General features: G+C 44.6%; 1 protein-coding gene across 1 annotated transcript; it reads left to right on the plus strand.

The window, feature by feature from the left end:
- retreg2 (reticulophagy regulator family member 2) lies at window positions 1–24,872 on the plus strand. The gene is made up of 9 exons (XM_083758579.1): window positions 1–508; window positions 3,167–3,270; window positions 6,437–6,473; window positions 6,736–6,862; window positions 8,496–8,580; window positions 12,734–12,871; window positions 13,702–13,814; window positions 15,401–15,527; window positions 17,609–24,872. The coding sequence occupies exons 1-9, from the start codon at window positions 66–68 to the stop codon at window positions 18,694–18,696; spliced, it is 2,262 nt and encodes a 753-aa protein (XP_083614705.1). The 5' UTR covers window positions 1–65; the 3' UTR covers window positions 18,697–24,872.
- The last annotated feature ends 497 nt before the right edge of the window (window positions 24,873–25,369 follow it).

The raw sequence follows: 25,369 nt of genomic DNA on the forward strand, positions 1-25,369 counted from the left end.
GAGAGAGGTGGAGGTGTGGGGGGGCAAAAAGAAGAAGAGCGAAGAAAACAACCAAAACAAAAACAATGGCGAGCGAAGGAGGAGGCGTGGAGTCCCTGCTGGTGGTCCACGGACGCCCGGGTACTGGAGGAGGAGGAGGTGGTGGCGGCAGCGGGGAGACGGAGACTCCTCTGCGGGCCGACAGGGCCGGAGAGGCCGGGGGAGCAGAGAGACTGCCTGTCCCCGGCTGCGGAGGAGGTGGTAGCGGGGAGACGCACTCTCCTCTGCGGGCCGACAGGGCTGGAGAGGCCGGGGGAGCAGCAGAGAGGCTGGAGGATGACCGGGAGGCCGCCCTGGAGGAGCAGCAGGCCGGGCTGGAGGGCGAGCTGCGGCTGGAGGCGCTCCGCCAGAAGCTCCAGGGCTGGCTGCGGCCCTACGGCGGCCTGCTGATGGCTCTGCAGCGGCTGTTGGTGTGGGAGAGACCGCTCTACAGCCTCATCGTGGCCCTGACGCTGAACACCCTGTTCTGGTAAATATTATACATTATATATACACTGATACAGACCGCTGTACAAGCCTCACTGTGGCCCTGACGGCTGACACTGAACACACTGTTCTGGTAAATACAAAATGCTACATTATACACTAATACACTGAACACACTGTTCTGGTATAAATACAAAATGCTACATTATACACTAATACACTGAACACACTGTTCTGGTATAAATACAAAATGCTACATTATACACTAATACACTGAACACACTGTTCTGGTAAATACTACATTATATATGCTAATACACTGAATACACCGTTCTGGTAAATACTACATTATACTAATACACTGAATACATTGCTTTGATAAATATATAATATGATACATATGCTCTGTCAGTGGTTTTAGGGCCCATTAAATATTTATTCAGCATTTGAGCCACGGACCACCATTTGATGACGTTTAGCATCTCAGACCCAAAGCTAAAGAATATTTTGACTAGTGATTTCCTCCTGGGGGATCCCGAGGCGTTCCAAGGCCAGTTAGTCGATGTAATCCCTCCACCTTGGTCTGCCCCGGGGTCTCCTCCCAATGGGAAGTGCATCGAGGACGGCCGAGAGGCATCCTAACCAGATGCCCCGAACCACCTAAGCTGGCTCCTTTCCAGGCGAAGAAGCAGCGGCTCTACTCTGAGTCTCCCTCGCGTGACTGAAGATGCCAGCCACCCGTCGGAGAAAACTCATTTCGGCCGCTTGTATTCGCGGCCTTATTCTTTTGGTCATGACCCACACTTCATGACCAAGAAGGTGAGAGTAGGAAGAAAGATTGTAGACGGAGAGCTTTGCCTTCTGGCTCAACTCTTTTCATATAGGGCGCTAGCCTCCCCTATATTCAGCTATTAGTGTAGATTCATAGCTTGGCTAATAAGGGACCTTCTTGAGGATGACATCGATGTACGATGATGATGGCGCCCCACCCTACCTGACTAATGTTGATCTATTCACTGTGTTGTAGCTGAAAGCTGCTCATGTCAAACATGTCACCCATGTTTATTTTTACTGCGGCTGAGCAGAGCTGAATGCTGGCCTGATGTGAACCATGACATTCTGGCTGACTGGTTCTCTCTTCAACCATGTAACATTATTATTGTCGATAGTATTACCTTAGTGCTTCCTTGTGTGTGTGCGTGCGTGCACATACATGCGAGTGTGGCCGTGCGCGTCGATTCGAATCCACTCTTAACCCATTCTGAACCCATCCCTTTTGGTGTTTGAAGCATTATGTTATACTTTAGCTATTGAAAAATAGCAGATCTACAAGCGTAGCGCGGCACCGAGTGCCGCGCTACGAGCTTCAAACAAATCTTTGAATATATTCTATCACAGCGAACGTTTTAACTCAAATCGTTGCTTCTGGGGATGGGGGTCCCTGGAACAACATATTTTCAGATGGGGGTCGGTGGCCATATACAGACCATTCTGGGACCCTCAGGTTTGACATGCATTAGGCTACGGACCCCCATTTAATGGCATTTCTACTTCGGGGACCCCCAATTTATATTGTAAAATCAATGTAAACTCCGAGAGTGTGGGTCCGTTTGGTTCCATTTGTACACTCAGAGTTACAGACCCATAACGGTCCATTTGGTTCCAAACCATCATTTAGCGGGGGGACCCCCTGGAACTCCCTCAAGATCCCCTGGGGGTCCCCGGACCCCACTTTGGGTACCACTGCTTTACAGATCAAGTATCGTGCACAAGGATATATTTCACTTGCTTTAAATGGGGAGTATTTTAAGCATCGATGGCCTTTTCGGGTTTAAGTCAGTGGTTCCCAAAGTGGGGTCCGCGGACCCCCAGGGCCCCAGGGGTCCTTGAGGGAGTTCCAGGGGGTCCCCAGCTAAATGATAGTTATAGGAACCAAATGGACCCTTATGGGTCTGAGAGTGTACAAATCGTTTTGACTTTGATTTTACAATATAAGTTGGGGTCTCAGAGATAGAAATGCCATTAAATGGGGGACCATAGCCTAAATGCATGTCAAACTGAGGGTCCTTGAAATTAAACGGGTTGAGAATCCCTGCTAGAGCCGTAAAAATATTCTCTTATGGGGGTCCCTGGCATGTTTTCTAATGGGGGGTCCGCGGGCTGATTAGTGTCAACTTGACATGAAAAGGTTTGGGAACCACTGGGTTAAGTAATGCAGATGTTCAACAATATATGTTTGTATGTATTCAACAGACTGGTTTCGTCCTCTGTTCTCCACTGGGACTCATGCTGTATTACAAAGTATTATACAGTATTTTATGATGCATTAACCCATTCTGTACGGGAACCCCTTTTGGTGTTCTAAGCATTATGTTATACTTTAGCTATTGAAAAATAGCAGATCTACAAGCTCATAGCGCTACCAGCTTGTAGGTCTGCTATTTATTTTTTATCGTTAAAATGTGGCGCACATCTTTGAATATATATTCTTTCACAGCAAACATTTTTTAACTCAAATCGTTGCTTCTGGGGGGGGGGGGGGGGTCCCTGGAACAACATATTTTGAGACGGGGGACGGCGGCCAATTACATATATCTTTGGGGGTCCTTGACATGGAAATGTTTGAGAACCACTGACACTGAAGACATTTTGTAGAATCGTCAGGCATAATGTATTAATGTATGTATTGTATGTATTACAGGCTGGTGTCCTCCATGTCGCTGCGACCTCTCTTCCTGATCAGTTTGTCTCTACTGGGCCTGATGCTGTTGGAGAGATGGAAGCACAAGCTGGTCCTCATCAGCGGTGAGTTACATTAGTACTGCATTAGTAGTACACTAGTTGCGAACGCAGTGATTGCGAACGCAGTGATTGCGAATGCAGTGAGCACTAACTATTTGCGAACGCAATGAGCACTAACTATGAGACCCTGCAGATCATGTCTGTGTGTGTGTCTGTGTGTCTGTCCCGCTGTGACACCACCCGCCCGCCACCAGAGGGCGCAGCTGTAGCGCACACACACCCACACACACACAGGGCGCAGCTGTAGCACACACACACACACACACACACACACACACACACACACACACACACACACACAACCACACACGAGCTGCGTTCGCTTCCCGCGTTTGCGCGTCTTACTAGTAGGTACTGTATGTGTAGTAGTAGTAGCAGTAGTCTCTATGTGACTCTTCCATGGTATCAACTAGGGATGTCCCCATACATTTATTTCGTTTCCGATCCCGATGCTACAATTTCTGTGATACCGACACCAGTGTAGTGATCTCATGTTGTGTTTATAGCTATATCTCGTGTTGTGTTTATAGCAGGACTCTTCACTCAAATGTGCACTTGCAGTTCGGGGCAACTCCAAAGCAAACTCCACATGCCCCAACATTTTATTTACCTGCCATAGTGTCGACCCCTAACCCCTGTGTCAGATCGGTGGTCAGACTGGCATATTCGCCGATAGTCGATACCGATATGAAAAATAAAGGTCGATATTGAATTTGAGGCGCTATAGTGTTTATTTTCGTCGACTAAAACTAAGACGACATTTTTTCGTCGACTACCACTGACGAAAACTAAATGGAAACTACCGGTAAATGAAAATTAAGCTATGATGACTAAAACTAAGACTCAATATATTGGCAATTTCGTCAACAGATAAAAACTAGACTAAAATGTTAGGAAGGGACTATAGTGGACAAGAGATCCAGTATAAGTCATTGGTTATTCTGCGACGTGTTGTGAGCTTGTAGATCGGCTATTTTCAGCAAGTGAAATAACAGTCATTATGACGGCATCAAGGCCCGCCAAAACACATTTTGTTCGACTAATCAACTGTAGATTTAGTCGACCAAAACTAGACTAACTAAAACATTCCAGGTGACTAAAATGTGACTAAAACTATATTAAAACTATTCGAGAGACTATGACTAAAACTAAAATCTAAATTTGCTGCCAAAAATAACACTGATTTGTATGGTATCAGAAGATTAGTACGGCCTCGGGTGTACAGTTTGTGCTGAAAACCAGTTTATACTCTAGTTTGAGTTAATTTAACTGGAATCATCTGACATTCACATTCATTATTAGTCAGCTGTGTTTTCGTTTAGCCGTTGGCTGTAATAAGTTAATAACATGTTTTGTAGTGTCTTTAATCTCATAATAATGTCTTAATCTCCTCTTGGATAAAAAAAAAGGCCAGCCGAATATGTTTGTTAAAGTTTAGCAAGAGTCATGAGTTCACAGTACTTCTGGCTTTAGCTAGCTGTTGTTTATTGTTTATTGTTTATAAGGATCCCCATTAGCTTTTGCCTTGACAAAAGCTAGTCTTCCTGGGGTCCGACACAGACAAACATTTAACATTTAACAAAGGCAATACTTACAATTGTTTACAAACACTAACTCAAAATAAAACATAGTAAAATAAAATATAAAAGAAAATAAAAAACATAGGAGAAATAAAAAACAAAAACATATAGCAAAAAATCACTTTCAACACATTATACATTTGAATTGTTATTTTCCCAGGGTTACTGCAGTATGGTTTACATAAGGTGTTCTTTTAACTTGATTTTAAACATGAATTTTGTATTTGTATTGGTTATACACTTTGGTAGTGCATTCCAACCCGTTACTGCTGATAATAGAAGATTTAAGAATATTTGTTCTTGGTTTAGGTGCCACCAAAACACCCGAACTGGCTTGTCTAGTCATATGGTTATGTTCGTCTCTTACATGTGCTACCTGTTCAGAGAAATACTGTGGTTTTTTGTCCATTAATACATTTCTAAGAATACGTGAATGTAATCTATTCTCAACAGTAAGCCATGATAGATTTCTGTGCATTTCTGTAATGTGTGTCCTGTTGGAACACTGGAGAGCTAATCTGGCAGCTTTGTTTTGAGCTATTTGTAATTTATGTATGTCTGTTTTTGTCGCCGATGACCAGATGACTGGGCAATACTCAAGATGTGATAACACTAGAGCTTGAATTACTGCTTTCCTAGTGTTTAGTGTTATGTAGCTAGAACATTTCCTGGTGACTGAGTGACTGTGTGACTGAGTGACTGTGTTTGTGTGTGCGTGTGTGTGTGTGCGTGTGTGCATGCGGTGCATGTGGTGCATGTAGGTCACTGGTTCCCAAAGTTTTTCATGTCAAGGACCCCCAAATGGACACTAATTACCCCCGGGCCGCGGACCCCCATTTGAAAACACATACCAGGGACCCCCATAAGAGAAGAATGTTACGGCTCTAGCATTGATTCTCAACCCGTTTAATTTCAAGGACCCCCAGTTTGACATGCATTAGTTTACGGACCCCCATTTAATGGCATTCCTATCGCTGGGACCCCCAGAGATATGTTTGATACGTGATTTGAACCACTGATGTAAGGTTATGTGTTTGATACGTGATTTGAACCACTGATGTAAGGTTATGTGTTTGATACGTGATTTGAACCACTGATGTAAGGTTATGTGTTTGATACGTGATTTGAACCACTGATGTAAGGTTATGTGTTTGATACGTGATTTGAACCACTGATGTAAGGTTATGTGTTTGATACATGATTTGAACCACTGATGTAAGGTTATGTGTTTGATACGTGATTTGAACCACTGATGTAAGGTTATGTGTTTGATACGTGATTTGAACCACTGATGTAAGGTTATGTGTTTGATACATGATTTGAACCACTGATGTAAGGTTATGTTTGATACGTGATTTGAACCACTGATGTAAGGTTATGTGTTTGATACTTGATTTGAACCACTGATGTAAGGTTATGTGTTTGATACGTGATTTGAACCACTGATGTAAGGTTATGTGTTTGATACGTGATTTGAACCACTGATGTAAGGTTATGTGTTTGATACGTGATTTGAACCACTGATGTAAGGTTATGTGTTTGATACGTGATTTGACAACAATTGCATGTTTTTATTCTCTCGTCTGCAGCTCTCCCCGAGGATCCCGAGCCCAGCCAAGTGCAGAGGTATATACGTCTCTATGTGTAGATCTATAGATCTAATGTTCTAATGTCTGTTCAACTCCTTCTGTCACGTTATGATTACAACCACAATCACATCATCACAGATTGTGATTAATAATCATAGTCACATTAAATGTGTTCTCCTGTCAGGTCATCGTCATAATGCATGCTTGTGTTCTTAGCATGCATTCTCCTTCTCCTGTCACACCATGATTAAAATGTGTTCTTATTTGTGCGTGTGTGTGTGTGTGCGCGCGCCCCTCAGGGACCCCGCCCATCCCCCCGGTCTCCTCAGCATTCCTGACCTCTCTCTCCACCTGGCCGACAGTTACCTGACCTGCTGCCTCTTCCTGCAGGAGGCGCTACAGTACAAGAGACAACACCACGGCAAGGTAGAGAGAGCATACTTTACATAAAGTAACCAGAGAGAGAGAGACCAGATCACCCTTAATACTGTACTGGAGAGAGAGGGCCACTGTGTCTCCACACTCACTCCAGGGGGCTTCTATAGTTCCACACTCGCTCCAGAGGGCTTCTATAGTTCCACACTCACTCCAGAAGGCTTCTATAGTTCCACACTCACTCCAGAGGGCCACTATAGTTCCACACTCACTCCAGAGGGCCACTATAGTTCCACACTCACTCCAGAGGGCCACTATAGTTCCACACTCACTCCAGAGGGCCACTATAGTTCCACACTCACTCCAGAGGGCCACTATAGTTCCACACTCACTCCAGAGGGCCACTATAGTTCCACACTCACTCCAGAGGGCCACTATAGTTCCACACTCACTCCAGAGGGCCACTATACTGTAGTTCCACACTCACTCCAGAGGGCCACTATAGAGCGTCGCAGTCCCTCCCCCTTTCAGAACGACAAGTGGCCCAGGAAATGAATCCCAATGCATTTTTCCCATAGGCTTTTCTTAAAGTATTTATTTAAAGACGGTTACGCTGCGGACAAAGCCAACTCGGATCGTGACAAAGCATGACAATGAACACAATGTTTTGGGCCGATCAAATAATTTATAAGAAGAAAAACAAAACAAATAGTGTTGTCTCCTGCCTTTATTATTTTCTTTCTAATGATTTGATCGGCCCAAAATATTGTGTTCATTGTCATGATTTGTCACGATCCGAGTTGGCTTTGTCCGCGGCGTAACCGTCTTTAAATAAATACTTTAAGAAAAGCCTATGGGAAAAATGCATTGGGATTCATTTCCTGGGCCACTCGTCGTTCTGAAAGGGGGTGGGACTGCGACGCTCTATAGTTCCACACTCACTCCAGAGGGTCACTATAGTTCCACACTCACTCCAGAGGGCCACTATAGTTCCACACTCACTCCAGAGGGCCACTATAGTTCCACACTCACTCCAGAGGGCCACTATCCATCCATTCATCCATCCATCTTCAACCTCTTATCCTTAGTCGGGTTGCGGGGGCAACAGCTCCACCAGAGTGCTCCAGACTTCCCTCCCCTCCAGAGCAACAGAGCAACATTAGTGACTTCCTCCTGGGGGATTCCGAGACGTTCCAAGGCCAGTGAGTCGATGTGTTTCCTCCAACTGCGCCTTGGTCTGCTCCGGGGTCTCCTCCCAGTGGGACGTGATCCTTGGTCTGCCCCGGGGTCTCCTCCCAAAGGGACATGCCTCGAGGACCTCCCTAGGGAGACGCCTGAGAGGCATCCTAACCAGATGCCCCAGGGGTCTCCTCCCAGCGGGACGCGCCTCGAGGACCTCCCTAGGGAGACGCCCGAGAGGCATCCTAACCAGATGCCCCGGGGTCTCCTCCCAGTGGGACGTGCCTCGAGGACCTCCCTAGCAGGGAGACGCCCGAGAGGCATCCTAACCAGATGCCCCGAACCACCTAAGCTGGCTCCTCTCCAGGCGAAGAAGCAGCGACTCTACTCCGGGCCACTATAGTTCAACTATATTTGTAAATTGCATGCGGTTAAAGTTGCAGTAACACCCCTCTCTCTCTCTCTCTCTCTCTCTCTCTCGCTCTCTCTGTCTCTCTGTCTCTAGTTCTGCATCATGGTGTTCAGTGGCTGTGCAGTGCTAGCCGTGGTTGGACACTATGTGCCAGGAATCATGATCTCCTACATCATGGGTGAGTGTCCCTCTCTCTCTCTCTCTCTCTCTCTCTCTCTCTCTCTCTCTCTCTCTCTCTCTCTCTCTCTCTCTCTCTCTCTCTCTCTCTGTCTCTCTCAGATGGGGCTCTACTCGGCAGACAAATCCATTTGGGGGGATTTTTCCTTGACATGAAAACTGTTTTAAACAGAAATACACAGCAAGCCCAAAATAAACAACTACACTTTAGAAACAAGACCCGCAACTAACCTATATGTACAAGTACACTTTACAGAAGTAAAAAAAAGCAAGCCCAGAATTAGCAACTACACTTTAGAATCAAGACCTGCAAAAAAAGAACAAGCCCAAAGTGGCTTATAACAAGAAACTGCATTCCCACGCCAGTGATCTTGTTACCTGTAAAGGGCGCGGCAGCTCACCTGACAGTGTCTGTTATGAGTGTCTGTTATGAGTTTGACCTTTTAACCCATTTAGTACTCAGATCAGATTCTATAAAATGTCTAAATCATGACAGTTTTCTGAATATACGTATACGTATACGTATACGTGAATAACATATACGTATGTTTCTATGTCAGTGGTTTCTCAAACATGTTCATGTCAAGGAGCCCAGAAATCTATTTGCCCACCAACCCCCATCTGAACATATGTTGTTCCAGGAACCCCCCCCCCCCCCCCCCCCCAGAAGCAAAGATATGAGTTAAAAACGTTTGCTGTGAATGAATATATAAATGATTTGCACACATTTTCACAATTTTTCAGTTTTTAAGTCATACGGGCAATCCACCGGACAGAATGGGATATGAGACGCGTTTTGATGACGGTCATCGCAAAAGGGTCCGTCGCTCCGGCATGCAAAGGGATTATGGGAAATGGAGTCCCCATTCATTACAATGGGGAAGGTGGTGCGCTTGTTGTGGTCGGCACTTTGTTAAACTACGACAAGTCATTACACCGTTTTTAAGTGGATTTTCATCACAAGGAACTTGTCGGTGCAGTGGCTGTTCAAAGGTAACTTTAACCCATTTTGGGCGGGAACCCCTATTTTTGAAAAATCGTGAAAATGTTCCTCAAATTGTGCCTCTAAAAAGAGATTTTTTTAAACTAAAATCTTTAATTCTGAGGGGGTTCCCTGAACAACATATTTTCAGATGGGGGTCGGTGGACAAATGAAGATAATTTTTGGGGCGTGTTGGTGAGTCACCTGGCAGCTCACCTGTGTTTTAATTGTTACCATTCTGGACGGGAACCCTTTTTGGTGTTTCATGCATTATGTTATACTTCAGTTATTGAAAAATAGCAGATCTACAAGCTCATAGCGCGGCACCGAGTGGCGCGCTACGAGCTTGTATAGGTCTGCTATTTTTGAAGAATCGTGAAAATATGGCGCACATCTTTTGAATATATATTATTTCAGTTTTTAATTCAAATCTTTGCTTCTTGGGGGGGTCCCTAGAAATACATATTCTCAGATGGGGGTCGGCGGCCATTTACATATACTTTTGGGGGTCCTTGACATGAACATGTTTGAGAACGTCTGACATGGAAACATAGGGTTTTTCAGAAAACTGCCAGGATTTAGGGCCGATTCATACTCTGCGCTGTAGAGCCTACAATTTGACGTCATTTGAGGTTCGGGGGGGCGGGTACCCAGGGCTCCAGACTAACTTTTTCACAGGTAGCACTGGTGCCACCTACCTTTTCATTTGGTAGCGCCACCAGAAATTAGGTAGCACCATTTTTTTCTTTGTATAGCGTGGTATTATTACATGATCTTATCGTGCCCCCACATAGGGCGCCATTTATTTTTGTAGTGGTTTCCACCATTAAAGGTTTGAATCATAAAACCCCCCTACAAAGGTCACTGTGTGAAAAACAGCAACCTACCTGGTTATACTTCAAAACACTGTAGATGGTTTGAACCCAACACAAAGTCACTCAGTCTATAGGCAATATTTATATTCCACACACAGAAAGTCATTTTAAGGTTTTGTGTTGAAAATTAAATGCAGTCCAAACCTTTGGGATTAATAAAGTGACAATTTGTACAATATCCCATTACGATTATCCAAATTAATTCCTTATTATAATATTTTTACATTTTGGAAAAAATCTTTTGCAATGTGAAGTGCCACCGAATTCTTAATCCTTTTCCTTGTCTTCATGGGCCAAGTTGGCCAACTTGTGAAAGCTTCATACTTTTATTGTGAAGGCAAAGGTTTCTAAATGCTCTCAGAGCCTGCATATCTCCGCGTGCTGAAAATAGCTGATCTACAAGCTCACAACATGTCGCGGACGCGACGCGTTGTGAGCTTGTAGATCAGCCATTTTCAGCACACACTTGGTACGACGAAGAATAAATCAGGCATCAGTGCTCTTCACTCACTGGGAGGGAGATTAATGTATTTTGTTGGCCGATCATCATGTATGGACACAGGCTACCTCCTCGATGCAAACATAACAAGCTTTGGAAGCTATTTTTCGTGGCACATTATATGTTTAATCAAACAACAAGTTTACCTCCTCACTTATTGTTTGGGTCGGGAGCTTACAGTCTATGGTCGGGAGTCGGCTGTCTGTGTAGATCATGACTAATCATCATGCAGTTAGATATGCGCGCTGCGCTCCAGTGAAATTGTACAGCTGAGAAAGATTAGTTAATTTGTGTCGGATAAACTGCGTTCAGACCTGAATATATATTCGCCTCGGTTCGTCCAGTTTGTACAGCGGCAGGTCGCGCTGCGCCTGTTTGCGCAATTATCGTCTTTGCATTGACTTTGCAGGCAGGCAGAGAGAGAGAGAAAGAGAGGGGATTCGATTGAGCCAAAACAAAGTAATACTTTATTATCGCACTACTAATAGCCGCCCGGTGCCCGTGCCTCAGTGTTGAGACGGAGTAAAAATAAATAAATAAACGGATCGTTTTTCTTTCTTTTTTCCGCACATTTCCAAGTATCACCGGTGCGACCTCATTACATTTTAAGTATCACCATAAGAAATTAAGTCGCATATGCGACCTAATAGGTCGCACGCTGGAGCCCTGCGGGTACCGTCCTAAAGTCGGTTCTTCGGTGCTACTGAAAATTTCTGACGAGCCGAAATCATTTCGGCACTACAGCGCCGAAACAGCGGTAAAATAGGAGTATGAATCGGCCCTTAGAAGGCATTTGTAGAATTGTCCTCAGGTCTAAATGGGTGTGGTGAGCCACCTGGCAGTGACTGCATCCCTATGGTAACCGCCTGCTATAATTGGTTGTTTCTCACATATTAATTGGCTTGGAGAACGCGTCCGTCCGTCAGACAGACAGACAGACAGACAGTAAACCTGTTGGAACATGTGGATAAAATCACTTGCTGTTGGATTTCTGTCTGTTAAATTAACCAACTAAGCAAAACGTTGATCAAAATTACAATTCTTCTACATTCTCCAATTGTGTAGACTTCTTGTAAATGAAGTAATGTTTAACCATAATTTTATCTGGAGAGTGGAGACCTCCGTTTATGACGCTCGGAGTGTTAACAGTGTGTGTGTGTGTGTGTGTGTGTGTGTGTGTGTGTGTGTGTGTGTGTGTGTGTGTGTAAACAAACACAAAATGTTCATAAACAAATCCACAATGTTTATCAACAAACACAAAATGCAAACTATTTGTAAACAAATCCACAACGTTTGTGAACAAACTCAAAATGTCTGTAAACAAATCTGAAATGTTTGTAAATAAACCCAGAATGGTGTAAACGAACGTCAACCGTTTGTAAACAACCCCTAAATGTTTGTAAACACACACTACATGTTTTTAAACAAACCCATAATGTTTGTGAACAAACCCATTTTTGTAAACAAACATCTAATGTTTGTAAACAGACCCACAATGTTTGTAAACAAATCCAAAATGATTGTTTGTGCATATACATATACTGTTTGTGTTCACGATTTTCTCGTTGTGTGTGTGTGTGTGTGTGTGTGTGTGTGTGTGTGTGTGGTTTCATTATATAGATATTCCACTGTTACTTTCTTAGCTTACGCATGTTTCATGATAAATGCTTTTATGTGATGTATTCCCATGCTTTTTGTTCTTGCTTAAATGTAAGTCGCTCTGGATTAAGAGCGTCTGCTAAATGCCTAAATTGTAAAGTGTGTGTGCGTGTGCGCGTGTGTGTGCATGTGTGTGTAGCCCTCAGCGTGTTACTGTGGCCCTTGGTGGTGTACCATGAGCTGATCCAGAGGATGTACACGGGTCTGGAACCCATCCTGATGAAACTGGACTACAGCATGAAGGGAGGAGCGGCCGGACGCCGGCACGACAAGCGGAGTAAGTTACTTAACCCATTCTGACCTGAGATCAGATTCTAAATGTCTTCTACGTCCTGACAGTTTTCTGAAAAAGCTATGTTTCTGTGTCAGTCGATTTTTCAAAAAATAGCAGACCTACAATCTCTTGAGCTTGTAGATCTGCTATTTTTCAATAGCTAAAGGATAACGTAATGCTAACACCAAAAGGGGTTCCCACCTACCTACCTACCTACCTACCTACCTACCTGACCGACTAGATAACTAACTACACAGCACATGAAGCCTGCGTTCCAGGGATTTGTTTTGTCACTTCAATAGAGCGTCGCAGTCCCGCCCCCTTCATGACGTGACGACGCCAGGCCCAGGAAATGAATCCCAATGCATTTTTCCCTGCCTGTAACCTGCCTTCTTTCTAATTATTTGTTCAGCCCGAAAAATGTTGTTTGTTGTCATGATTTGTCACGACAAGAGTTGTCTTTGTCCGCGGCGTAAACGTCTTTAAATAAATACTTTCTGAAAAGTCTGAGGAAAATGAACAGGGATTTATTTTCCGGGTCTCTCGAGGGGGCGGAGCTGCGACGCTCTATACTCAGTCTGGAAAGGCTCCCATCTCCAAGGTAGGCGTGACATGTAAACAGGTGGTGATCTGATTGGTCTGTGGTGTGGGTTGGGAAGAAAAGAAGTAAACAGTTCGACGTATCAATGTGCAGCTACTTCTGTTGTCCTGCGACGTCCCCTTATCATTCACTAAACACACTGTGTGTGTGTGTGTGTGTGTGTGTGTGTGTGTGTGTGTGTGTGTGTGTGTGTGTGTGTGTGTGTGTGTGTGTGTGTGTGTGTGTGTGGCAGTAATAGCTCTTCTCAGGGAGGTGAAGAAGGAACTGGAGTCGTCTGGCGATGAGCCTCGAGTAGAGACTGAGAGCGACAGTGAAGAAGAGGAACTGTCTTGTTTCGCTCCCACGGTGAGTTACACACGCTGACACGCCAACGCAGTTACTGTGTGCGTGTGCGTGTGCATGTGACATGAGGTTAGCGGTGGTCCCACCATGTGACAATGTGGTCTTAATGTCGTTAGACTGAAGCGCTGTAGCATAGCAGAACATATCACATCAGTTCACACGGAACCTACTGTAACAGCCAGAACACACACACACACACACACACACACACACACACACACACACACACACACACACACACACACACACACAGTTCAGTGTGTGTGTTCAGTGTACCTGTAACACATGGAACCAAATGGACCCTTACAGGTCTGTAACTCTTGAGAGCGTACACATGGAGTGAAACCAAATGGACCTGCGAGGGTTCTATTTGTGCACTAGATCTAGATTGTGAATAATAATTGCGTATTCAAACATCCATCACCAGGTGACTGTTTCATCGTTAAAATGGAGTTCGAATTTACAGTGCGTTTGTATAGGAAGGGGGCGGGGCAGCTAAGATGAATATCAAATATCTAAATGTTTACAAAACGTGTGAGATGTTTTATCTATAAATGCACCACGTCTCTGTACGTCTGTCTGTATGTGTGTAATCCACGTAACTCGAGAGCCCACCCACCTTCAAATTCGACACACACGTTCCGCCTCACCACAGGGGGGTGCAGTGCTCGGTGTCGAGTTCGTCGGACCCACGGTTGTCAAGAACCGCCACAAAAAGACCTCTCCACAGGCTCTCGACATGCAGGGCCCCTGCCCAGGGCCCCTATATGGAGCTGGCCTGTTCTGACATCATCCTGACGTCTGCATGGACTCCATATATGGGCATAAAAAGGGACACAGACATAATATCTGGGTGGGGCATGCATTTCTTTTTTTTTAACACTTTATTTTGATTTTTATTGATGAATAAATGAAAAAAAATATGTGTACATTTTGTTGTATCCGACATGTAAATATCCCCCCTCCCCCCCAATCAAGGTCAGAACAAGACAAATAAAACAAAGACAGACAGTACAAGACAGTAAAAGTAATTAGTAAACTAGTTTTGAAAGTACTAATGAACATAGTAAGAAGAAAAAAAAAAAAATAATAATAAAATAAATAAAATAAAATAAACAGCATTTTCCATCAGGGTATGGTATCTAGGTTACATACATTGTATCCATCTTTCAGTTTAGATAGTAGGGGCATGCATTTCTAACTTGCATCGTTCCAAGTAGGCCAGTGCCCAACGGGCACCGCTGGCTGTAGAGGCCATATAGAGCTATAAAGGATAGAGACCGAACCGGAGCGCTAGCCCCGCCACCCAAGCTATTCATTTCAGTGGAAGTTGCTCAGTGGCGTTTTCAAGACTTCCGGAAGTACAATTATAACTCAATGGCCTGAGCGAGCGGGAGCTGAGCTCCAGACCTCAATTTTGAGGTCATGAACGTCCGTCCACCTCCATTAAAGTGCTGCAATTCCACATTTTACCAGTAGGTGGTAGTGGCATCTTCAACGTTGGATAGCCTTACTGGGGGCTTTGGTTGAGGCTCCCTTTATTTATTGGAAATGTGACTGTAGTCTTGTCATGATGATGTCGTCACCAGGTGGATGCTAAGCTAACAGCGCTAGCCATGGCCATCACGGACTCTGAGCTGTCGGACGAGGAGGCGTCCATCTTAGAGAGCGGAGGCTTCTCCGTATCCCGGGCAACGACCCCTAACCTGTCTGAAGGTAATGATGCTACTTGATGAGACTAAGGGCCGATTCATACCCCCCCCCCCCCCCGAACCACAAATTACGTCACATTGTAGGCTCTACAGAGCCGAACCGACTTTTATTCTGCTCTAAAATAGGAGTATGAATTGCGCCTAATATGTACGTGATATTAGTTTGGAACTTCAGACTAATATTTACTAGGGCTGTCAAATTAACTGAGGTCATTAATTAGTTTAAAAGGTGTGGGAACCAGTGCTCTATAAACTGTGTTTTATTTTCTCAGATGTGGACGTGCACTGTTTATAGTAGTTTGTGTAGACTCTACACAAACTACTATGAATGTATGTAGTAGGCATGTGAATCTCGTCTCATCTCACGATTCGATATGCATCTCGATGCACTGCCAGCGATACGATACATTAGAGATACATGGAATCCCCTGGCGATACGATGCGATACGATTCTCCCTCTTCCCGATGCGATGCGATGCGATAACCATATAGTTCAAATCAATGCGATACGATGCGATTCACCCCTCGACCGATACGATGCGATTTGATGGCGATTCATCACAATAGAAAGGATTTATATTAAAGCTCTATTAATTTCCCAAAACATGTCAAAAAGCATTACATTTAAATTCAAAGGAATTTATTGTTTTACTGTAGGTTAGTATTATAGCTCTGCATCTCAAACAACCCAACTTAGGCTATAGAATTATGTAAGTAAACAAAGGGTCTGCTCTCTGCTGGTTATTGTGGAATTGTTAGATTACTAATAATCATAGGCTATAGTATAATTATTATATCTCAAAGGTCAATTTGAAGTTTTGAGTATAGAGGGTTCAAGAGATTAAAATGTAATAGCCTATCGTTCATCAATTAATGTTACCAACATATAAATAGAAAAGAAACAAATAAACAAAACAAAAATTACAGGTCACACTTGTATAGTGCTGTCAAACAAGTCTATGTCTAGTTTAATCTGCAACAGTTTTATAATATAATTGCCTATGTATAGTGGGGGTCCCCACTTGATCTCTCACTCTCAGCTAAGTGGTCCTTGGCTTGACCTGAAAAACATTGAAGACCCTGGCCTGCATGTATTATTAACGTTATAAATACATAGCAGATGTAGGCCTACAAGCTCACAACGCGTCTCATCCACGCCCCGCTGTGAGCTTGTGGATCTGCAATTTTAGGCGTGCGACACCGTCTTGCTGCAGAATATAAATAAGGCTTCTAAGTTCTATCCCAGAGAACAGCAGGGGAAAGCTGGACAGTGGAAAGTTGTAAACTACTTTAAACGCAATACAAGCAGTACTACTACACCCTGCTGTGGCGTTGTTGTTGTTTTACACGTGTGTGCAGACTGCAGAAGCTTTCTTTAATTACAAATTGATGAGGATCGCGACGCAGATTTGCGTCGGATAATCAGCAAGCACAGCTGTGTGGATCAGATACGAGCAGTCCAGCACGCAGCGCTACAGTGAAAAGTCAACTGATCGACGGACAAAGCTACTCGGACAGCTATTTTATAAAGCTAAAGAGTAAAGGTGGTGCTTCTTGTTTAATGCGTGGGGCTCACTTCTGTTAGTCGCGTGTGCTCTTTATAGTCTGAGTCTGTTTGTTGTCTCAACGTGTCTACTCTGACTGCACCGTCGTACGGTAGCTTCTGTTCACTGACTGTGGGCGCGTTCGGAAATACCACACCGGAGCACTCTCTCCTATTAGTTTGCATTGCACAGTGGGCTCAGTGCGCTATTTCCGAACGTGCCCTGTGTGTGCGCTGCGAGCTATGGCTGCGAGAGACCTTTTTTTTTTCTTCCTTTTCTGATCCGTTCAATGCGCCTCGGAAACACAGGATAGGGTGAAATTTACCATGAAAAAACGGTGCAACCACGGATTTTACCGATGCAAGCACTCCGCGAACGATGCATCGAGATTTCACCTGTCAATTTTACCGATACACAGTGAATGGACCGATTCACTCGCATCGCGCACGTCATAATCGATGAATCGATACGTATCGATTATTTTCCACATGCCTAGTATGTAGTGTATAACGTGTGTTTTTTGTCTCCTCCCCCTGGTCAGATCTGGACGTGCAGAGTGTCCACAGTGAGCCGGACGAATCCTGTCTGACCTCCGACCTTCTGACATCTGACCTGACCGAGTTCCTCCCGGCCGTCCAGGAGGTTCCCTCCGTGGAGCACAGCCTGTTCCACGTCCCCCCGCGTGGCCCCCAAGGGCCCCCCCAGGTCCAGGGGCCTCACCAGGGGCCCCTGCAGGCTTCAGATGGGGAGCGTCCCCTCAGCCTGCTGCAGCAGCTCGCCTCTCCGCTCCACTTCGTCAACACGCACTTCAACGGACACGCGGCGGGAGGCGACGGCGGGTTAGGGGGCGGGGCCACCGCAGCGCTGCTCCTGGGGGCCGTGGGGGTGCAGGAGGAGGAGGGGGAGAGATTAGGAGCCTCCTCCTCCCCGCCCGACGACGTCGTCCCGCAGCACCACCGCTCCCTGGAGGCGCTCAGCGAGGAGATCGTGAGCACGGCCATCTCCGCGGTGGTGCAGAACACTCTGTCGGCCCTGACACGTTCCGGCTCGGAGGACCACCTCCCTCTGCTGCATTCCGGCTTGGAGGACCAGCCCGCCGTAGAGACCCTCTCCTCCCTGGAACACTCCCTCCCCACGGAGACGACACCGGAGGAGACCGCCGCCGCCTGTCGTTCCACCACCTTCACCACTGACACACCCCCCGGGGGCGTGGAAGACGAGCCGGAACCAGCGGTCGTTTCCTCCTCTCTGGACCACTTCCTCCCCGGCGAGACCACGGAGACCCTGCGTTCCGGCTCAAAGGACCCGTTCCTCCCCAGCGAGACGGCGCCCGGCGAGCGGGAGACGAGCGTCGCCGGCGCTCTGCCCACGGAGGAGGATGGCGGCGCGGCTGATCAGCGCGCCGCTACGACCTTCACCAAAACGCCCGGCGGGGACGAGCCGGGACAGACGGCCGTCGTTGCCGCGACGACCGTCGAGGAAGAGGACTTTGAGCTCCTGGACCAAAGCGAACTGGACGAGGAGGCAGGGCGGGGCCTAGTCGGCTCCGTTGTGGGAGGGACCACCACCTCGGGAGCTACGGACACGCCCCCGTCTCTCCCCCTGCACCAACCAGAGGAGTCCTCCTAGCTTCTACCCTGTTGCCCCCGCCCCCCTAACCCAGGAACAACCTCCCCCCTATTCCCCCACCGATCCAAAACCCCATTGTTTTAGTCTGAATCTGTACATTGCAAGTACATTTATATACATAGCTACTGAAATAGATACATACATACCTACTGATATACTATCTAGATACATGTTTATATGCATACCTACTGATATATACATGTACATAATACCCACTGCTACGCCAGCCAAGCAGCCAGAACCGCAGCTCAGCGTGACGCAAGTCGGCCGATCGGAGCGCTAACATTAGCGCTAACTAGGGATGCACCGAAAGGGAAATTCTGGGCCGAAAACCGAATAGCTGAATATGATTACGGTTATATATATCTTTTACCAGTTGCTGTCATGGCCATACCTTTGTTGCCATAAGTACAGGCATGTGTGCGCGGCGTGCTTGAAGCCACGTTTCCGTCACAACAAAACTGTAAATTTAGGTACCCTCGCTTCTTTGCCTTTTTGAATTTGGCTCTAAAAAAAAAATCAATCAAACCGAATTCCGAATATAGGAAACGGTTGGCGGAAAGCCGAATAGCCGAATAATATGATTAACCCGGGAACCCCTTTTGGTGTTAGCTATTGAAAAATAGCAGATCTACAAGCTCATAGCGCGCTACGAGCTTGTAGGTCTGTTATTTTTGAAAATTTGAAGAACCACCACCACCAAAATGGGTTAATATTATATATTTGTTCTTCCTTTTATTACAGTTTTTGTAGGTAGGCCTATAGGTATGGCCGTACCTAAAGCTACCTGACTGGCAAAAATGGCAGAACTTCAATACTACTACTACTCACGATGTGCTTGTAGCCGCATTTTGATCACGTCATCGCAAACAAAAACGTAGGTAACCCCGTGTTTTGACTCTTCTCGGTGTGATATATTTTCTGCCTATTCAGGAGCTGAAACCGAATAGGCCGAAAATGCATTTTTAGCCATTTTCGGACGAGTAGAATATTTTCTTGCGGACGAATATTCGGTGCATCACTACTAGCGCTTAATGTTAAAAACCACTTAACTCCTATGATATTTGTGCTCACGTTGCGAGTCGAAAACAGACGACCGACGCTTTGGCCCCGTTGCTGTGAGCTCTGTGAGCACACTGGACGTTTTATCAGAATGTTCGCTTGTTTTGTTTTATTTTATTTATCTTTTTATTTGGCAGAATGTTGGGCCTATTACTATGACATGCCACAGAATAGGGACGCTACCAGGGGGGGGGGGGTTCATGTGGTTACAAAACCCCCAAGAGACAGTTTGATTGTTGTCGGCCGTACCTCTGTCGCGTCAAGGTTTTTGCACACATTTTCACGATTTTTCAAAAAGAAAATAGCAAGCTTGTAGATCTGCTATTTATCCCACGGCTAAAGTTTAAAACGGTGGTCAAAGTGGTTTAAAGCTATAAGGTGACACAGACGCGTCCTCACAGGGTCTCAACATGCTGTTTTCAGTGACTTACCGGAGGTCTGTTGTTCAAACAGAGAAGGATCCAGAGAAGGATTTTAAATCTATTAATATGTAATATAAATTATTGAATTTGACGGTCAGAGTGGGGAGGGGGGGGGGGCATGCATTTTATGGTTAAAGCCCTGGAACCTGATTTTATATACGAAATTGTGTGTATGTGTGTGTATATATATATGTGTATATATATATATATACCCAGCGGTATTAGTGGTGCACGATATAATCGGTAACATATGGAAATCGGCCGTATCGGTATCGGATCGGTCTAAAAAATAATCCTGATTATTTAATATTGATGAGACAATAGTAATGTCACCGTCAACGGCTCCGTTTGCTTTTGTTTTGTGTATTTCTATAATGTTTGAAGACAGCGTTTAACCCATTTTGACCTGAGATCAGATTCTAAAAATGTCTAAATCCTGACAGTTTTCTGAAAAGCTATGTTTCTATGTCAGTCGTTCTTCGATTTAAAAAAGATTGCAGACCTACAAGCTCGTAGCGTGGCACTCAGTGCCGTGCTATGAGCTTGTAGATCTGCTATTTTTAAATAGCTAAAGCATAACATAATGCTTAAAACACCAAAAAGGGTTCCGCCCAAAATGGATTAATCTGTATAATAACAGAATCGGTAAGAATCGGCAGGACATCTGTCATAATTTCATAATCTCTGAATGCTATATAGAGTCTGGAACTACACCTCCTGAATGCTCTATAGAGTCTGGAACTACACCTCCTGAATGCTCTTTAGAGTCTGGAACTACACTTCCTGAATGTTATATAGAGTCTGAAACTACACCTGAATGCTCTATAGAGTCTGGAACTACACTTCCTGAATGCTATATAGAGTCTGGAACTACACTTCCTGAATGCTATATAGAGTCTGGAACTACACCTCCTGAATGCTATATAGAGTCTGGAACTACACCTCCTGAATGTTATATAGAGTCTGGAACTACATCTCCTGAATGTTATATAGAGTCTGGAACTACACTTCCTGAATGCTATATAGAGTCTGGAACTACACTTCCTGAATGCTATATAGAGTCTGGAACTACACCTCCTGAATGTTATATAGAGTCTGGAACTACACTTCCTGAATGCTATATAGAGTCTGGAACTACACTTCCTGAATGCTATATAGAGTCTGGAACTACATCTCCTGAATGTTATATAGAGTCTGGAACTACACCTTCTGAATGCTATATAGAGTCTGAAACTACACCTCCCGAAATCTGAGTAATCTGTTTGTCATTTCCGTTCATATAAATATATTTTAAAATATCTTAGATTTTATTTAATTTTTTCCTTTTCTGCTAAGCATCAAACTATATATGATTGGATGATTTCTATTCATATTACGACTGTAAAGACGAGGAGGCTCCACTTCCGCTTTATATTTTACTCATGATCAGAGCTTCCGTTGCTCCAGACTGTACGACGGAAGCATTTATATTTGACTCATGATCAGAGCTTCCGTTGCTCCAGACTGTACGACGGAAGCATTTATATTTGACTCATGATCAGAGCTTCCGTTGCTCCAGACTGTACGACGGAAGCATTTATATTTGACTCATGATCAGAGCTTCCGTTGCTCCAGACTGTACGACGGAAGCATTTATATTTGACTCATGATCAGAGCTTCCGTTGCTCCAGACTGTACGACGGAAGCATTTATATTTGACTCATGATCAGAGCTTCCGTTGCTCCAGACTGTACGACGGAAGCATTGATATTTGACTCATGATCAGAGCTTCCGTTGCTCCAGACTGTACGACGAAAGCATTTATATTTGACTCATGATCAGAGCTTCCGTTGCTCCAGACTGTACGACGGAAGCATTTATATTTGACTCATGATCAGAGCTTCCGTTGCTCCAGACTGTACGACGGAAGCATTGATATTTGACTCATGATCAGAGCTTCCGTTGCTCCAGACTGTATAACGGAAGCATTTCTATTTTACTCGTGATCAGAACTTCAGTTGCTCCAGACAGACTGTATGACGGAAGCATTTATATTTTACTCACGATCAGAGCTTCTGTTTCTCCAGACTGTATAACGGAAGCATTTCTATTTTACTTGTGATCAGAACTTCAGTTGCTCCAGACAGACTGTATGACGGAAGCATTTATATTTTACTCACGATCAGAGCTTCTGTTTCTCCAGACTGTATAACGGAAGCATTTATATTTTACTCAGGATCAGAGCTTCTGTTTCTCCAGACTGTATAACGGAAGCATTCATATTCTACTCGCGATCAGAGCTTCAGTTGCTCCAGATAGACTGTACGACGGAAGCATAAGTACATTGCGAGAGGCAACAGTCTGGCATCGACTAGCCTAGGCCTAACCCATGCCATCCGTTGCGCACGTACAGTATACTGTACATACACCACGGTTTAAATATTTGAGAAGTCAAACCATTAGAATCAAAAGAATAATATTTTATTACTGGGAAGAAGCAAAAAACTTCTTTGAAAAGGGAGAATTCCTTGAGGACACGTTATGCATTTCACCCGATTAAAAAAACAACATAAAAATACAACACAAACTGTAGCTGTACGGTTAGGCTTATGGTTAGTAGTACAGTAGTGGTACTGTACGCTTGGCTGTATGAAGACGCAGGCTTTTGCATTGGTGTCCGGGCTGGCCGACGGGCCTTCAAATAAATTAAATACTAAACTAAACATCGCTATTGTTTCTAACTTTCGATTCGTTTTTTTTATGATCGGTGAAAAATAAATTCTATAATGCCTCCCGAGTAATCGATCGATTTAGTAGATTATTATACTAAATCTATTGGTATTTTGTTTTGTGTTGATTCGTAGATATTATTATTTGGGGATAATGTCCCAGCCCTGACTGACGTTACTGCTCAGGATCTGAATCTCCGGGCTGGGCTGTACCTTAGAGTATATATGAATAGAGAAGACACACGAGGTCTCCTCCCATCCACTTGCATTATGTTGCTCAAAAGCGCATGAGGCGATTTCACTCCTCCTTCCGGGTAGGAACAGAGAGCATTCTGGGATGGATTGGCCCCAAACACATGAACGCGCTACCGTTGAACGTGCACAAACGCGAACGAGCGTGCTGCCGTCGTGAACGTGCACAATGATAGTCAACGGACCAGCGCGTTCATGTGTTTGGGGCCAGGCTGCAATACCTTCATTCGGCCACAATGTCCATTTCGCCTCATGGTTTTCTCTGGGTGCCTTCTCTATTCATATATACTCTATGGGCTGTACCCATGTCCCTGTATGGCCCATATATGGGCTGTACCCATGTCCCTGTATGGCCCATATATGGGCTGTAACCATGTCCAACATCCTCCGTCCGCCATGTTGTGTTTGTACGATCGACTAACCATTTCGTCATAGTGCACTGTGTGTGTGTACTACTAACTACTTACTACTACTTACTACTACTACCCATAGTACACTGTGTGTGTACTATACTAACCTTGCCTTTTCTCTAGAGTCACATTTATGCTGAGTTGTGCGACAACGGCACGATCCCTAAACGGCACATCTTACGAGGTCCTGAGCTTGTAGACAAGCTGTTTTTCTGTCGCGCAAATCTGGCCTACAGCAGTGGTTCCCAAAGTGGGGTCCTTGAGGGAGTTCCAGGGGGGGGTCCCCAGCTAAATGATAGTAAACTGGGTCTGTAACTCAGAGAGTGTACAAATGGAACCATTCTCTCAGAGTTAAATTAACTTTGATTTTACAATATAAATTGGTGGTCTCAGAGATAGAAATGCCATTAATGATAGATTTTGGGAACCACTGGCCTGCTGTACGTCTGTGTGGCTCCTTGTGTACAAAGACCCTCTAAACGGAAGGTTTTTTTATATTCTGCATGTACAAAACGGCACTCGTCCTCCTGGTGTGAACTGTGTACAGCAGTGTTGATTTTGTCAGCGCTTTTAGATTGAAGTCATGGTCTGTGGAATAAAACATTTAGTGTTAGTCACGTTTTAGTCATCTGAAATATTTTTGTGTTTAGTTTTTTGTCGACACAATTGCATTTTTGCGGGCCACGATGGTGTTGTGATGGCAGAATGTAATACTTTTGGTCGGGTGGCTGAAAATAGCCGATCTACAAACGCGCGCTGCGACGCGTTGTGTGCTTGTAGATCGGCTATTTTCAGAGTGCAACACGCGAGTGCAACCAAACATAAAATGATCTCTTGTCTACTAGTCCCTCGCTGACATTTTAGTCTAGCGAAATTGTCAATACATTTAGTCATGATAGCTTAGTTTTTATTTAGTTTTCTTCAGGGAAAATGGGTAGTCGACGGACATTTTTCGTCATAGTCTTAGTCGACGAAATCAACACTGTTGTCCAGATCAACACTCATTGTCCAGACCAACACTCATCCTCTGGTGTAAACTGTGTACAGTTATTGGTAACAAACTTGCAACCGGAGACTTTCAGGTCAAGTTGAGCCTGTCGGAGTAACGTGTAACTTGTCCTATAATACAGTGGTTCTCAACCTTTTCAGGCCCCCAACACCCCCAAAACCAATCCTATTTGAACTGGGGACCCCCCAGCAATAATCCTATTTGAACTGTGGAACCCCCAACAATAATCATATTTGAACTGTGGAACCCCCAACAATAATCCTATTTGAACTGGAGACCCCCAACAATAATCCTATTTGAACTGTGGACCCCCCACATTAATCCTATTTGAACTGGGGACCCCCAACAATAATCCTATTTGAACTGGAGACCCCCAACAATAATCCTATTTGAACTGGGGACCCCCCACATTAATCCTATTTGAACTGGGGACCCCCCACATTAATCCTATTTGAACTGGGGACCCCCAACAATAATCCTATTTGAACTGGGGTCTTTTTCTTTGGTTTCTTTTTGGGTATCGAAAAGGTCTTAAAGGTCTTAACTTCGTCACCCGATCCACAGGTTGAGAACCACTGGTTTAATATGAGTGTTTTTAACGCACCTGCATTTTTATTTAAAAACGATAAAAATAAAACAAAGCAACTCCTCCCTGATGTAAATTAATACAGGAAGTGGCGACGTCACATTTAGAGAAGGATGTTGACAGACTAGTTTGTGTAATTACAGACAGACAGACACGTGTTTGTTTTATGCTTATAAAGTATCGCTTCTTGAACTATACAGAAACAAGGCACTTAATGACAACTG

The sequence above is a fragment of the Protomyctophum parallelum genome, assembly GCF_964188405.1.
Source record: "Protomyctophum parallelum genome assembly, chromosome: 23".
In the NCBI taxonomy this organism is placed as follows: Eukaryota; Metazoa; Chordata; class Actinopteri; order Myctophiformes; family Myctophidae; genus Protomyctophum; species Protomyctophum parallelum.